The sequence below is a fragment of the Setaria viridis genome, chromosome 6, assembly GCF_005286985.2.
Source record: "Setaria viridis chromosome 6, Setaria_viridis_v4.0, whole genome shotgun sequence".
Lineage (NCBI taxonomy): Eukaryota > Viridiplantae > Streptophyta > Magnoliopsida > Poales > Poaceae > Setaria > Setaria viridis.
In genome coordinates this window covers 535,433-550,732 of record NC_048268.2, presented here as the reverse complement: position 1 = coordinate 550,732, position 15,300 = coordinate 535,433, and the positions used below count along the sequence as shown (strand labels likewise).

The 15,300-nt window shown below is 44.0% G+C and overlaps 3 protein-coding genes across 3 annotated transcripts; all 3 read right to left on the bottom strand.

The window, feature by feature from the left end:
- Positions 1 to 13: 13 nt before the first annotated feature.
- Positions 14 to 2,494, bottom strand: LOC117861114 (DExH-box ATP-dependent RNA helicase DExH10). Its single transcript, XM_034744604.2, has 2 exons — positions 2,309 to 2,494; positions 14 to 1,514 (listed from the first exon to the last, which is right to left on the bottom strand). Exon 2 carries the CDS (start codon positions 1,361 to 1,363, stop codon positions 407 to 409), a length of 957 nt encoding a protein of 318 aa, XP_034600495.1. The 5' UTR covers positions 1,364 to 1,514; positions 2,309 to 2,494; the 3' UTR covers positions 14 to 406.
- A 122-nt stretch (positions 2,495 to 2,616) lies between these two features.
- Positions 2,617 to 9,159, bottom strand: LOC117861111 (phosphatidylinositol-3-phosphatase SAC1). Its single transcript, XM_034744602.2, has 16 exons — positions 8,989 to 9,159; positions 8,692 to 8,896; positions 7,984 to 8,149; positions 7,666 to 7,888; positions 7,425 to 7,501; positions 6,884 to 7,071; positions 6,535 to 6,632; positions 5,616 to 5,749; positions 5,397 to 5,531; positions 4,748 to 5,117; positions 4,428 to 4,549; positions 4,175 to 4,294; positions 3,772 to 4,002; positions 3,498 to 3,686; positions 3,260 to 3,371; positions 2,617 to 3,169 (listed from the first exon to the last, which is right to left on the bottom strand). The coding sequence occupies exons 1-16, from the start codon at positions 9,067 to 9,069 to the stop codon at positions 2,918 to 2,920; spliced, it is 2,703 nt and encodes a 900-aa protein (XP_034600493.1). The 5' UTR covers positions 9,070 to 9,159; the 3' UTR covers positions 2,617 to 2,917.
- A 679-nt stretch (positions 9,160 to 9,838) lies between these two features.
- Positions 9,839 to 15,055, bottom strand: LOC117861180 (TOM1-like protein 5). The gene is made up of 10 exons (XM_034744696.2): positions 14,896 to 15,055; positions 14,495 to 14,712; positions 14,118 to 14,196; positions 12,746 to 12,844; positions 12,552 to 12,665; positions 12,004 to 12,161; positions 11,143 to 11,218; positions 10,892 to 10,977; positions 10,538 to 10,693; positions 9,839 to 10,461 (listed from the first exon to the last, which is right to left on the bottom strand). The coding sequence occupies exons 2-10, from the start codon at positions 14,593 to 14,595 to the stop codon at positions 10,116 to 10,118; spliced, it is 1,215 nt and encodes a 404-aa protein (XP_034600587.1). The 5' UTR covers positions 14,596 to 14,712; positions 14,896 to 15,055; the 3' UTR covers positions 9,839 to 10,115.
- Between the last annotated feature and the right edge of the window lie 245 nt (positions 15,056 to 15,300).

Here is a 15,300-nt window from a genome sequence, read left to right as displayed (position 1 = left end):
CATGTCTAAACAATGAAGCAAACATCAACCACTTCTCCTTCCACAAATACAATAGCTATATACATCCATTGTGATACATGAGCATTCATGTCACAATTGTGCTTGCAACTTGTAACAAATTTGGACTGAAGTAAGGCATACACATTTGCAGAAGAAAACAGGATCGACAGATATGCATGACATGACCAACGCATGTCTCTTGCCTAGCTCAAGCACACCACGTTACACATTGTAGCACCTTGCTAAAATGGTTAAGATGACTTCTGACGACGCTGACGACGCTCCCTCAGCATTTGCAGCACCTTGGAAGGTCCGTATTCATCCATTAGAATGGAATGGCACCGCGTGCAAGGCCCCAGAACAGTCAGTTCAGCTGTGGCCGGGAGTACATCCTCAATGTAATTTCTTATAGCTGTGGCCGCTCTAGAGGCTCCGACGAGCACAGCCTTGCTGAGGGCCCAACAAAATGGATCCCTGAGTTACTGCTATTTTCACCGGAAAACCGATTATTTTGCTTAGTGAATGTATCCTGCAGCTTCACAAAGTTATCCTCTCTGAGCTGACCATCTTCATCTACGATGAGATGCATTTCAGAACCGCCTACTGGAAACACATAGTGCTCTAATGGTGTCGACCTGAAGTCCGTAGATACAGCGTGACATGGCTGTTTGTGCAGTTTGCAAATCCACTCAGCAAACTCGGTTGCATTTGACACGGGAGCTGAAAGAAAGACCATCTTGATTTCAGGGGGCAAGAAAATTATACTCTGCTCCAACACAATTCCACTCTCAGGATGGTCCAAGCAATGTATCCCATCAAACACAACCCACCCAACATCAAACACCATCGAACCACAGCAGAGCCTCGCCCTGAGGATCTCCGTCATCATGACCAGGCATCTAGCCTCAGGATGGAGTGTGACATCGTCGGTCATCAGTCCAACACTGTCGAACACCATGCTGAGCTCCCTGTACATCTGGTCGCTGAGTGCTTTGAAAGGGGATGCGTAGATGATATTCTTAGTCTCCCTCAAAGACATGGCAATGGCGTATTCGGTAATGGCCCTCTTCCCCTCCGATGTGTGTGCCGACACCAGCATGGACTCGTTCCTCTCTAGGCACGTGATGGAGACGCTCTGGAAGGGGTCGAGCTGGAAGGGGTACTTGTAGGCCATTTTCCCATGGAACACAGGGTTCTCGAGGGTCCCGTGCATGGCCTCATCCTTGGCTGAGGTGTAGCCATCCGGGACTACCACCTCGTGGTTGCACGGCCAGGAGTGGTTCCGCCACTCGGCACCCGGGTTTCCCTCCAGCTGCAACAACGCCGGAGCCAGCGGCTGTTCCTCCACTAGTAGTTCCCCCATGGTCACACTGAAGAAATTCAGGCGATCTTCAAAATTACCTGGCAATGCTCAGGTCCTTGCCTTGGTTGCCGGCTTGTGGCTGCTTTGCTTGCTTGGCCGAGGAGCAGTGAGGAGAGGTGTCAGTCCAGCAGGTAACCTAGATGAAAATATCCTGCAACACAGGCAGTAAATCACCACTGTATACACAGCTAGCCCAACTCAACGTGTTCATCATCACAGAGCAATTAACAATACCTCGAGCATGCAATTTTCCACAAGATAAACAGTATACATGCAGAATCACAACTCGGTTTGACAATATTGAGCAGCCTGTTTTCAGTCAATTAATAGTAGTAGACAATAGTAATTTTCTTCCCTCGGCTAACAGAAACGGGGCAACAAGAATACGGCTCCTTCCATTGAAATCTAAGTAATCAATTTTAGCCCAGTGAGATCAATTTCTCACTGAGCTCATTGTGCAGTATGAGGAAAACACTCCAAAATGAGGAAGGCATCAACAGGAACTATTATACAGACAATAAAGTAATCAACATGACCAAAATAATTCCATCATAGCAGCTTGACATAATTCACACCAAACTAAAGATGGTTGTGAGCTAAGAATTATACAGATCATCATGCTCCTTGTGCAAGTGTGATGGCCCTTATATCAATTAATTGCTCAACTATCAGCAGCAAGTACCTCTAATGCTCAGTGAACACATGTTCCTAATCTGCAAGTTATCAACAGAACACTGGCCCCATTACCAAAAATTACTGAAGGCCATGAATGCATAGGCACAAGCATGATTGAGTTAACTAGATTCTTCACCGTACATCTATTTCACGCGCATTGCAGGTAAAAGGCTTGACTACGTTAACTCTAGAACCCTAACCCACTCTAAAAATGTAGACCTCTTTGCAGTCGAATCCAGTAGCACAGAGAGAGGAACGAGGGATCGGTACCTTGCGGAGGCCGGTGCTGAGGTCGCCGCGTGTGAGGTTGACGGTGGCGGCGGCAAATCGATGGAGCCGCAGCGCACGAGCTGGAAACGGAGGCACGGCTCGCCGTGAGGCCACGCGGCGCCGTCGCCCCTCGGGCCTTGCGCCTGCGGAGCAACCGGCGGGGAGCGCTGGGGGCGGAGGCCGGCCGACGAAGGGGAACACAGGGCCTGTAACGGGATACAGTATGCAGATAATATTAATTAATTCTTTTTAGGACATGATCTCCAGTGGATGAGCGGAGCAGTAACATAGCAAGAGAATTCACAATCTGACTCAAAAGTGGATTTGATTAATTTGCAAAATGGTACGATACATCAGCTATAAGTGCATACCCTTCTCATTTCAACATCATTCTGAATCCACAAAACAGAGGCTCAGCTTACCACCAACAATGGTTTTACTAATTTCAAAAAAAAAAACAATTGTTTTACTCCTGTCTGCTCCCAGAAAAAGAATGGCTAAATACAGAGACCGGACAGTATACATCACTTCTATTATTTACACAAACACTGAGTCACAAGTTGATCCAGCAACCTTGTACTGTACTGAACAGCCCTCAAAAAACCCGAGCTATTGTGCAGTACCAACACGCAGCTTCTCGTCTCCGATGATCCACCTCGTCAGCTGGCTTGGATCCTCGGCGAGCGCTCCGCATGAAGGGATGATGCTGAGGTCCGACCCTATGACCTGGTACTCGTCCAGTGCGGCTTGCATTTCCGCCGCTACACGTGCATCGTTTGAAATGTCAAGATCCACGCTGAGGGCCTCCGCATAGTGCCGTTCTTTCTCGGGATCATGCTCGAAAGGATCCATGACGGCTCCCTGCAGTATCACAAATATAAATATGCAACCTTAGTCCAGAAGCAAGCTGAATAGATTATGTTTAGCATTGCATAGGCATTTGTTGTTTACCTGGCAGAGTTCAGAATAATGCTTGTAAGCCCCACTGTTTTCATCTTGGTCGTATATAAGTGTCCCACCATACCAGCCATTCTCCACGTCTGCTGTTGTGAAAGCAAGATACCTGCATATTTGAAAGGCACCAAAAAATTCAAAATTATCCACAATGAGATGCGAAAATGATAGGTATCAATCACACTGACTCACAAAGGAGTCATTTGTAAAGAGCTATAGCAGTTCATGTAATCACCTTCTGAAAATGTCCTCCTCACATGATTCCGATGAGGATAGCCAATTCAGCTCCCCACAAAGAGAGACATTCAACTCATCTTTGTTTGCCTCATTCGCATTTTCAACCGGGACAACTCCTGCAGTTGGAATTGTCTCTGTGTGCTTTCTTTGACCAAAATACCAGTTTGGGCTTTTAAGCTGTATCTCACTGAATCATAAATGCATGATATAAGGACATCAAGATAATAAGTTCAATCAATAATAACCATGTGTGAGAAGGGGAAAAAGCATACGCCGCATCTGGAGCCATTCCGGAAGTTCCAGCACCTCCACTTAGTTTTAGATCAGCATCACAGTGAAAGCTTACACTTCTTATCGAACTACACGTCCTTTCCATAAGCTTCTCAAATGAAGTAAGTTTCATCCTTGAGAAATCCTCTTTACATGCTGGAACAGGGCTCAATGTGGATCCAGGAATCAATGCGGCTCCAGATCCCAGAAATGCATTATTTCCAGGTGTGCAACTGTGAGTTAACATCTTGTTAAGGAACTATGTCATAACAACTGAACATGGGTGTGAGTGTGTGTGGTTGTAAGTGTGTAAGGGTTATCTACCCTTTTTTTCTCTTCTTAATATAAAGATATGCAGTCTTTCCTGCGTGTTCAAGGAAAAAAAAAAGAACCACTAAAACTTGCCTCGAGTCGTAGCTATCGGACGTAAGATCATCCCCAGCTGTTGTTACATGAAGATAGTAATCAGTATCCAGCTCCCAAAGAGCTGGTTTTCCTTCTTGTGGTTGAAAATATCCCAGAAATCTGATAATATCACCAAACTAAGGATCAGTGGAGTAATCAAATTGCATCCACTGGCAGTAACCAGCTCAAGAGCTCATCCACTACCTTGTCTGGTTAATATATATACAATGATAAAGGAACACGATAAACTTACAGATTTATAGCATCTTGTTTCTCACCATCAGTGTAGGCATTACTGTAATACCGTTTAATTGATTTCAGGAACTCCCGAGACTGAGTAGTAGCCTTCCACTTCCCTTGCCTCTCAGGAAAAACCTGAAAAGAAACAAATAGATGCAGTTTGTGTTCATTGGAGAGTATTGAATGTCTGAAACCAGGGGAACTGCCAAAGAAGCAATAGGAGATAGCGCTGCCTGCCACTTCACCCCAGCCCACACCCTCAAAAAATCGACCCTCTGAACATTGCAAATGACTAATGATTTTCTTAACATATAATAAAGAATATCTACTGACCGTGTTATGTGCCGCAGACCCTCCATACTGATGAGCAAGAGCATCACCCATGCTCTGGTACATTTCCATCAAAGCTGAAGCAATGCTGCTATCAGGGTGAATTTTTGAAACATCTGTCACTCCCATTGCATGAAGTTGCCTCCCCAAAGCAGCAAGGCCATAAGCATATTGTGCAACATTTGTGCGATCAAGGCAATCTATGCAATTTGTACGAAGAACTCCAGTTTGGTAACTAGGAGCATCACCTAGAGGCTCTTGTTTGTTAGCCTCATTTCTCATATCCTGAAAGCCTGTAGAACATAGTGCATCAGCGTTACTCGAGAGCCTTGAAAGATCTCCAGAACTAGCCCTTATATCAAGGGAACCATCCCTGTGCAGAAGAAAGTGGAAAACATTGTCAGTACACAGTTGAGTTAGGGTATGTGCTACTACGCTCATGTTTGTTAGGATAGCTACTATTGGTACTACCCCTAGTTACTAGTGTTATAGTGACAGATCATTACGTACATACGAAACTGCTCATTCTTATATCCAATTTCTCAATTCTCGGATATAAAAATCTACAGGATTACAATAGTTCTGTTTGCTGTAAGCAATACATATTTACTTAATGCAAAATTCTATTCTTTCTAACAGATTGCATGTTTACCTTGCAGTGCTAGTTCGACTAAGCTGAGTTGTCCTTTTTTTCTGAACTTTTGGCTTTCCGCTGTAGTAGAAGCCAGTAAGGTCCAGTGCTTCGCCCGCAACTTTTCCTAAAACACCCAATACATTTGCAGATTTGCTGACAAAGCAGAGTGCGAAACATTAGCATGTGAGCAAGCACAAATTTGTCTAAATTCAAAGGTAGCAAAGATAACTTGAAAACCTTTTAGCAAACTTATGAAAATCCCAGTGGATGAATCTCAACTTCTTCTCTTCCGGGACATTTTGATTAAGATATCCAACTGCAGCAAAATATTCACGTCTGAGCATCATTTCACGTGGCCTTTTTTCAACAGTCTACATAAAGAACACAAAAATATAATGAGTAACATGCTGAGGACAAAAGGTTGGTTATCAGTACAAACAAGTAAAAGTGGAATAGCAACTACTAACACAGCTATACCACAAATTGAATGAACTTATTCGTGCTGTACTTAGAAAAAAAGATACAGCTTGTTTAGTTCAATTTTGACTCCACAACGCATAGTACCTAATTTTTTTTCTCGAACACGCATGAGAGCTGTGTATCATTTCATTAAGAAGAAGAAGAAGAAAGTACAGAGGGCAGGGCAAAGAAGATCCCTACTCCAGACATAGCCCACACACACACCCTCTACTCAGACTCACCACAAAATAGAAATAGGCAACCAACATACTCCCAAGGACAAGGCTAGCTGTCAATAAAAAGCGCCCGCAGGAGCAGCTCACGCAGTGATACTGCTCCAGCTGAAGCATAGTACCTAATTAGTGTAACTTGTAATGGGGAAGCATGAAGAGTTAATAAATACAAGTGCAGTGCACACAAAACGAATATTGTACTTCTCGACAGATATCAATGTGGTAGCTGCAGCAATCAATTCCTATCACCTTATGTCCAAAGCAGAGCACCAGTTATTAAAGTCTCAAATAACTGCATGAAAAGAAAGTAAAGTACATTTGAAAATAAAACGGGTATGATCTTTCCGCTGTCTCACACAGAGGATTCATTAGCTTCGCCTTGAAGATACTCATTTGGGAGAATCAAAACAAAATCAGCAAATGAAGATAATTTCAGATTGCAAAATGAAGTTTCAAGTGTGTACCTTTATTAAATTGAGTATTATTATAGGATGTCCATATCGCCGGGCGAGATCATCAAAATGTAATTTGGTTGCTTCATATGTGGGATCATATCTCTGCACTGCAGTGAAATTTTAAGGTGAGAAAGCACTGAGAAATTTTATGCATTTCAAGGCTAGAAGCATGGTCAGATTAGAAGTAGAGTATGACAAACATGTAATAGCCAAAACTCAGAACTATTCTCAGATGTGCAAGTCTGCTATTCTTCCACAAGGAAATAAAATTTTGAAGATTTTAATACATCAATATCCTGCAACCATACTATGTCTGTTGGTCTGAGATTATAAGCAATTGTTCACAAAATATACTAACCAAAAATGTCAGGCTTAGGACTTAGTCGTGAAGCCTCCTGTGACCAAAAGAGAGGGATGGATCCTCGCATCTGTACTACGGCACTCATTCTTCCCTTCCAGGAACCAGCTTCTTCTTCAAATACTATCTGCTCTGTTTCAACATCATTAGCAACTTTTCCATGGTCATTCACGCCTCTTTTCAAATACCTAGAGAAACCATGTGAGGGTAGTAAATTTTCAACTGAACAAGAATAAGGTAATGTACAACTTGCAGAGCATAGAGAAATGGTGCCAAGTTGTAAGTAAATGAAAGATGATAGGAAATAATTGTTAATTTGAAAGGTTTTGCGTGAGCATTGATTCACCCAAATAAAGATCTTAGATATACACATTCTAAGTTTTTGAAACAAGGCATGCATGTGATAACTCAACGGCCATAAAAAAAATGATATGCTCAATGGAAGAGGGCATAAGCCTCAAGAAAGAGTTGATGACTTCAGCTTGCACAAGGCAAAGGGACATCAAGAAATATGGCATGAGTGCAAAGCAACAAGGCCTACCGTGTCCCAGCAAAGTGTCGGGATCTTCTAGAGATGAGAACGACATTTATCTCCCTGCCAAAAAATGAGAGCTTGACCTGCATAATAAACGGGAAACACTTAATTAGGCAATATGCAAGATTTCCCCCAACAAGAGGTTTGACAGGAGCTCATCAACCAAGCAAATTTCCAAACCTCATGCAACAAAAGAAGTTAAGGTAAAAAGAAAAAGGAAAAATGTAGCAGATAGTTTATAACTAACCTGCTTGAAGTGCCCATGGACAAGAGCTACTGTCCAAAGAGTATTGCGGCACCTTGAACGTATTGGCTCAGTCAGGAAAGTGTTCCAGACAAACAAATTTTCATAAGGCATTTCCTTCATCCCAGCAGAAGTGACATTCTGCTGCAGGCTCTGCATGATGGGATATGTGTAGCTATAGAAGAAATCCTTGGTGAGATCAACACTAGCCAAGAGCTTCTTGTACCTATTGTTGCAGAGGGTATAGAATTTCTTAAATTTAGTAAACGTACACTAGTATGTGCAAGTGTGAAACAGAGAAGAAAATTCTGTTTCTTATACCTCAGCTCATTCTTAGATGTGGCGACATCCGTCTGCACCGATGAGTGAGGGATGGTGATCATCTGGCTCTCATCTATACAATATATAGCATGCCCACAAATGCAACCGATTTGGCGGCGCTTGGTGACTAAAATCAGGTAATATGACTCCAGGAACTTGATGCAACCTACACAGCAAAGGAAAAAAATGACAAAATATTGAGAACAAACCACACAAGGAGAGAAGCCTTCTGTTGAAAAAGGTAGCCGCCACGTGGTTTATACAAGCCAATCTCATCTACAGTTGTACATTATCCAGTCCTGAAGTAATCCCAGCATCTGGTTGGGTGACTCCTATCAGCAAGCAGCAATCGAATTGCTGGCAAGAGATTCCAGTTGCATTCCTAACACAAGAGTATCAGAGGTACCTCTATTTCTAACGGTTTGTCCAATCAAATCAAACCGTGCCAATCACTATTAGCATTTATCCACTGAACTAGAACATTTCCGGAAATCCCACATAAGGGCAAAAGGTTAAATAGTCCCAACAGAATAGGTTAGAAGAACAACATATCCAAGTTAATTTTCAAGAGAACGCAAGCTACCATGGAAGAAATAGAGTTAGCAATCCAATTATCCAATCCGGCGTCATAGAGGTAGGTGAACAAAGGAATGTAGACTGCACCGGGCGGGTAATTGATCATCAGTGAGAAGAAGGGACGGTAGTGACCTGCGATTCCGTAGGCCTTGGTGACGAAGGTGAGGCCCCCGGTGGAGCGGTTGCCCTCGTCGATGCGCTGGAGGAGGCTCTTGACCTCCTGCAGCGAGTACCAGACGGGGTCCTCGCTGACGTTGAGCTCGGAGGGCTCGGAGCGGTCGATCTTGAGCACCCGGAACCAGCGCTTCTCCCGCGAGCTCCCGATCACGTAGAACCTCTGCGGCCAACCAAGCCACCCGCGCGGATTCGTTCAGCGAGCAATTCCAATCGGATGGGGGGAATGAGGAGGCGGGTGGGGGAGGTACTCACGGCGCGCGTCTCGTAGAGGCGGAACTTCTCCAGGGTCGCCGCCAGCGACGGGTCGTCCGCGTCCGCCGCCGCCGTCGCCATCTCGCGAGACGCCCGCCGCCCTCCCGCTCGCGGAGCTCCTGCGCGCGCGAGGCAAGAGAGATGGATCGAACGAACTCCAAGGAAGGAGACGAGAGGAAAGGCGACGGAGGAGGCGTACGCTGGGAGGACGTAGCCGATGCTGCAGGCGTCTCCGTGACTCGACAGTGGTGGCGTAGTACGGGGAATGCGTGACCGTGAGCGAGAGGCGAACTGAATGGGCCTGACTGGATCGTCGAGATCCTAATCGAGTGGGCCGTAATTTTTTTTTTGAACGACGAGTGGGCCGCATTGGGCCTCGCTGAAATAACCAGGTTCTTTTTTAATTTCTTCTCTGCTGTTGAGTGCTGACACTACAGGTTCTTTCGTCTGTTACATTTTGTATACAAAGTGCCATCGTGATTCACTCATTTTGTACACGATTGTGATGCTGAACATTGGCCTGTCTCAAAACCTGCACATCAACATTCAGCTAAATTTGCGCCACATATTAGTTTTGCTTTGCAGTTTTCCAATGTAAAGAGCACAGGAACTCCGACCTACAGGCAGCTCAAGGTGGGCTTCTCGCATGCGCTGCATAGCACAGTAGCTTTCTCCCAACGACAAATGACCGACCACTTTGCTGCGCTGCAGGACCGGGGCTGCAGCAACCTATAAAGCTGAACAGCACACAGCAGCACGCGCGCCTCTGGCACGACCACAATACGCGGCCAGAAAGCCGAAAAGGGAAAGCACGAGAATGCTTCAGACAGAAGCACACCCCATGCGGATAGAAAGATCACAATCATCTCTATAGATCTGATGAAAAAAAGAAACCCACAACACCACACCAACGCAACGGTCTCCCAATAATGTCATCAGGCAAAGGACAAGGAGAAGAAGAAATATCAGCTACCAAGCCAAGTGTACACAGGTCAGCATGAGGAGGAGGAAGAAGATAAGGCTGAGGCCGAGCCGGCCTCGCCCAACATCAATGTATCGCCTGGTCACCAGGCGGGAGACCAACAACCCCAAGGAGGGAACCCTATATGTACTGCTGCCGCTCCCCATCAGTCGCCGTAATCAGTGCTGCCGCTACACGAGCTGCTGCCATCCCGGCTGTGCTGCGACAGGCCCCTCAGGTGGCCTGGCAGGCTGGCCAGGCCGTCTATGCTCTTCTCTCGGAAGAACCGCTCCCTTTCAGCGTGCTTCGCGGGCGGCGGCGGGATCAGTGGAGCAAGTTCGGGTCTCGGCTCCTCCCGGTCTGGTGAACGGATGTTCAGTGCACCCAGCTTCTTGTCGGGGAGAGGAGGCTGGATGGTCAATGGCCGCCGCATCTTGTCATCAGGTATGGATCGGAATGACGGCACGGAATCATCTGTGTAATCTTGAGATAGAGCTTTCCCCTTCCTTAGTCTGTGTCAGTAGGGAAGAAGAATTCGGTAAGAGTCTGCCATCCAACATTGTCAGAAGAAAGAGTGAAAGATCGTACCTCCGATAGAGACTTTCAGCATCTTCTTCCTCCTCTTCCTCCGGATTAGAAGCTACTGCTGTGGTCGGTTGAACTGAAAGCAATGCATCATGCCGCACAAGGACCTTATGTAGTTCTTCATTTAGCTCTATAGCCTGTGATACCAATGCTTCATCCCTAGAAAATAGTGACAACACAAATATAAGTGCAAAAACAAGTCGGCAGCCTGACAAAAAGGAGCAAATTCAAAAGAAAATGTCCCACATCCACAGAGAAATATAAACCAGAGAGATTTCCAACAACCACAAACACTGGACACAACTCCATGCAAAAGCGACAAGAAAACTGAAACATCTAAAAAAACCGAACCCATACCTTGATGTCATGACAAGGTGCATTATTCGTTGCTTCTGAAATGTACATTGCTCGACAAGATCCAACACAAATTCATCCGTTGCTCCCTACAAGAACACAGAACTAGATCATTAGACAACACAGTATACTATCTTTACAGAGGAAAAGCACTTTGGCTACCACAGAACAAAAAAGATACAAAGGTTTTAAATAGAAAATGATACAGATATCAATAGCATAACTGATGTCGCAGTGAAGGATTTAACGCATACCTCAGGGTGTCTAGGATCCATAGAATTTAGCACATCCCTTAAAACTTCCATGACACTAGAGGCTTTCCGGACTATACTGAAAAACACACAAAAAAAATGCACTGTTAGAACATTGAAAAAACAGCCAACACATATGAGGCAAAGTTTGTTGCATTGTCCAGTTGTCCTAAGTATGCCTGGACTGAAAAGATACTAATTAAGGCATCGTAAGCATGCCTGGACTGAAAAGAAATTGCATGCTATAAATTTCCACAGGAAGAAGTGAAAGAAGATTAATACAGGTAAAAATGCACGTGTAAAACATGTTTTGCTCCATGCAGTTCTATTTTGCAATCAACAACTGAAAACCTGTGTTTAGCTCCTACCAAAGGTAATCAACAAGGATAGCTTAGAGGAAGCAAAAATGGAAAGGATCACAGATCATGATAACACGAGGTGATACACCCATTATAAAAGGAAATTTAAAGTTACACCTAAGTGCTTAGCTATTATAAAAGGAAATTTAAAGTTACACCTAAGTGCTTAGCTACTCCCCCACATGCTGGAACACCAGAGAACAGGCCGTATATCATCATAGGTGACTCTAGAAATATAGCAGCAAGGCATGTACCCAGAAAGCTACAATTCTGTTACTGTCATGAGAATGGGTGTTATATATCACTTTTCACCAGGAAAGCAAAACAAAAGGTCACCATGTAAATACCGAAATACTGGAATGTTAACATGCTAGCTTAACTTGTAGCACAACTGACATCATATTTCAGCCAAAAGAACCAAAATTTCAAAAAGAATCTTGAGAAATGAGTAAATCTAAATGTAAAGTACGGCTCGAGATGGTCACTGACAAGGGGAAGAAAGAACCTTGTGTCAGAAGCAGGCTGAGCATGCACTTCCTGCTGCGCTTCATTCAATCGGGTAGATAAACTTTCATTATTTGGTTCTGTTCTCGTTTCTGGGAGTGGCACTTCTGTTCGCGTGACAACAACGTTTGGGCAATTCGAAAATTGCACACCCGCAGACTATGGAAGCAAGATAAATTGTAGCTTCAGCTATATATCATAATAAACATTACAGCAACCAAAGCAGCTACTTTCTATTTTAAGGTAACAACAAAAGATTACGCAAAGAGAAGAAATTTTGCTACACATATTGGAGTCACAGAAGCAGTTAAGCAGTAAATCTTGCAACTACCAAAATAAAGACAGCATCACAAAAGTATTGAGTGACATTTATACAATTTTTCTCACATAATTATCTAGTTTAAAAGCATTTTCCTTGAGCAGGTAAAGAATTCTAGTTAAAAAAATCCACATACCAACAGGCTGGCATAACACTAACAGAATTCTCAATACAATAAGGAAACTAAGGAAAGCAAGCGAAAGAAATCTAATGTAGAATGTGATACCTACCACCAGCTCATAGTATGCCTCATAGTACTGAGGGAATCTTGCTTTAGCTCCACCAAGGGATGTTTGGGTAGCATCTAGCAAAAGAAAGATTTTTTCTCGAACTGGTAATTCTGTCTGCAACCAAGATAGTGTTCTGTCAACATCAATCAGTAAAGGTTTCACGACTATCATCCATATTCAGCAAAAGAAGTTACCTTTTTCTTCACTATCTTCACTAGTATCGGAAGAAGCCCATTATCAATGACCTGCCTGTGGATAGGCTCTCCACAGTTATTCATGAGCATCTCCAATAGCTGAAACAAATAGCAATGAATCTGAATCAAGACTGCAGGTTAATCATATTAAACACAGATGCACATTTCATAAGCTTATTGAAAGTCTCAGTTGAAAATGATAGATCATTTAGGTACAGCTGTAGCAGAAAATTTATATGCCAGTCTAAATTAAAATAAAATCCAGATATAATGCATAAAGCACAGAATTAAGCCTGCAGACAAGGAGACATCCGATGTACTTCCATGCTCCCTTTTAAATCAAATGAATAGTAACCATTAGGAAAAGCTAGCCTGCGCTGCGTCGCGCTCGCGCCGGAGCGCGCGACCCGCGCGGCCTGCTGCGGCCCATTTGTACTGCTGCGGCTCACATACCTTTTATTTTCCTTTCCCCTTTTAAAATGTGATAACTTTCTTCTCAAGTGTTCGTTTTCGATTCCGTTTGCACCACTGCGTTCGTTTTGATGACGTCTATAAAACTAGATCCATGATGGATATGTTTTAATATATTTTTTATATTCTAGCAACTTATGTTGAATACATAATAGCTAGTTATGCATGAAGTGTGTAGCAACTTATGTATAAATCTATCAACACATTATATACATAAATTGCTACATTTTTTCACCCAATATAGTTACGTATTTGAGGTATCTATTTAAGCTGTCTCATTTGTCTCTGTATATATGGATACATTAGCTCCGAAGAAGCTATTACATTGACTCTGTGTGAGTTATAATTAATACAACATATAAGTTATCACACGTTCTCTATATAAGTTACTCCATATAAGTTGACTGATAATACCACTATTTTGTTTATAAGTTGCTACACAGTTTGTCCATAAGTTGCCAGTCGTATAAAACAGCATCGAAATATATCAGGTATGGATCTTGCTTTGTAGATCTCATCACTAGGAACACAATGGCGCAAACGGAATTAAAAACGGACACTTGATGAGTGAGTTATGCTCATTTAAAGAAAATGAGCTAGCATTTCCCCTAACTGCCATATCACTGACATCATCTGGACCCAGCGCGGCAGTAGAGTGGTGGAGGCTAGGGTTGCGCGACCCATCGCGGGATAGCGCAGTCCTAACCATTAGCAACTAGCCATTTTTGGATTCATGGAGTTTTCTTTTGTGCGCGACTATGTGTGCAAGTCTTCTTAGATGTCTATGGTCTATGAACAAATACAAGGAGTGTGTTCCTGTGTCTAATCTAGCTACTTATAGTGCTGGGGTTGATGCAAGAATCAGGACACCAGAGGGCTACTTCAGTGAAAAATAACTCACCATAACAGCGTGGAGTTGAGTGCTCTTGCTCCTGCCCCCTATACACTTCTTTATAGACTTGATCACATCCTTAGCTTTTCTGGCGACAGCAACAGGAACAAAAAAAAAATTAACAAATCATCCAAGAAAACAAAATACACTCTTTCCAAATGGCAACCTATGAACCACTACGTGCGTAAACAAAATCGTAGCCAACTGGCAACGAAGAACTGATAGCTCCTCCAGATAAACTCGCCGTGCACTCAAAAGAAATCGTGAAACAATAGTGTCCACATCGAATTCGTTGTCCGAACCTTCAGCCAGCAAAGTTGCAGTGCTGCTTGCTAACCAATGATTCCAAACGACAAATCTAGGGGAAGAGGGAATGGCAACCATACCCAGGATCCTGCGCCACGAGCTCGCAGATTTCGATGTTTTTTGCCCAATCCATCTCCTTGAGCTTGTCGCTCGTCGCCGCCTTCACCATTTCCGACGCCATCTGCTTCCCCCGCGTCCTTCACTCTATTATCCTTCTCCTCCCAATCCTCAGCAAATCCAAGCCTGTATTCCTCAACACAGGCTGAGGGGAAAAAGGCGAGAAAAAAATTCCTCCTTCCTGCGGAAACGCCATTCCGAGCGTAAAGATCGCGCCTTTCGACACAAAACGCAACCAAGCGAGCAAGGAAAGAACATTCTGCCCGGGCGAAAAGGAGGAAGAGATGCAATCTGCAGCCGGAAGATCACACATCGACGGTGTGATGAGAAAGGGGTGGATAAGCAAGCGGTCGCACGCACAAACCTAGATCGGCCGGAGCTGCCTGGAGACGCGTCGCTAGTGTATTGCGGGCAGCGGAGACGGCGGCGGCGGCGGCGGCGGCGGTGTCGGGGCCATGGCGCGGGCGGCACGCGCAGTGATCTCAGTTGGAGGGGAGAACACGGCCGGGAGAGGAAGAGGAGTCTGGAAGCTAGGGATTAAGGAAAAAATTTCAATGTACTAAAAGATTGTCCTTTTTACAGATTACACCCTGAAGTTTTGTAGCATGGCCTTGTCGCTACCAATTGAGTGATTGACCATGCGCCTCTACCACCACTGGCTAGAAATTCCCTTAAAACCTTATCTAGGTTTCGTCCAATTTCCGAGTAGTGTATCATAATGATTATAGATCACATCATTAGCTGCACGATGTACAGTTTATATTAACTT

Coding starts and splice junctions, on each gene's coding strand:
- LOC117861180 (XM_034744696.2), bottom strand. CDS start 14,595: ATGGCGTCGGAAATGGTGAAGGCGGCGACGAGCGACAAGCTCAAGGAG. Junction 14,197..14,494: donor CTCGTGGCGCAGGATCCTGG/GTATGGTTGCCA, acceptor TGCTGTCGCCAG/AAAAGCTAAGGATGTGATCA. Junction 10,694..10,891: donor CACCTTGTCATGACATCAAG/GTATGGGTTCGG, acceptor ACTATTTTCTAG/GGATGAAGCATTGGTATCAC.
- LOC117861114 (XM_034744604.2), bottom strand. CDS start 1,363: ATGGGGGAACTACTAGTGGAGGAACAGCCGCTGGCTCCGGCGTTGTTG.
- LOC117861111 (XM_034744602.2), bottom strand. CDS start 9,069: ATGGCGACGGCGGCGGCGGACGCGGACGACCCGTCGCTGGCGGCGACC. Junction 8,897..8,988: donor GCCTCTACGAGACGCGCGCC/GTGAGTACCTCC, acceptor GGTTGGCCGCAG/AGGTTCTACGTGATCGGGAG. Junction 7,072..7,424: donor CGACACTTTGCTGGGACACG/GTAGGCCTTGTT, acceptor TGGTTTCTCTAG/GTATTTGAAAAGAGGCGTGA.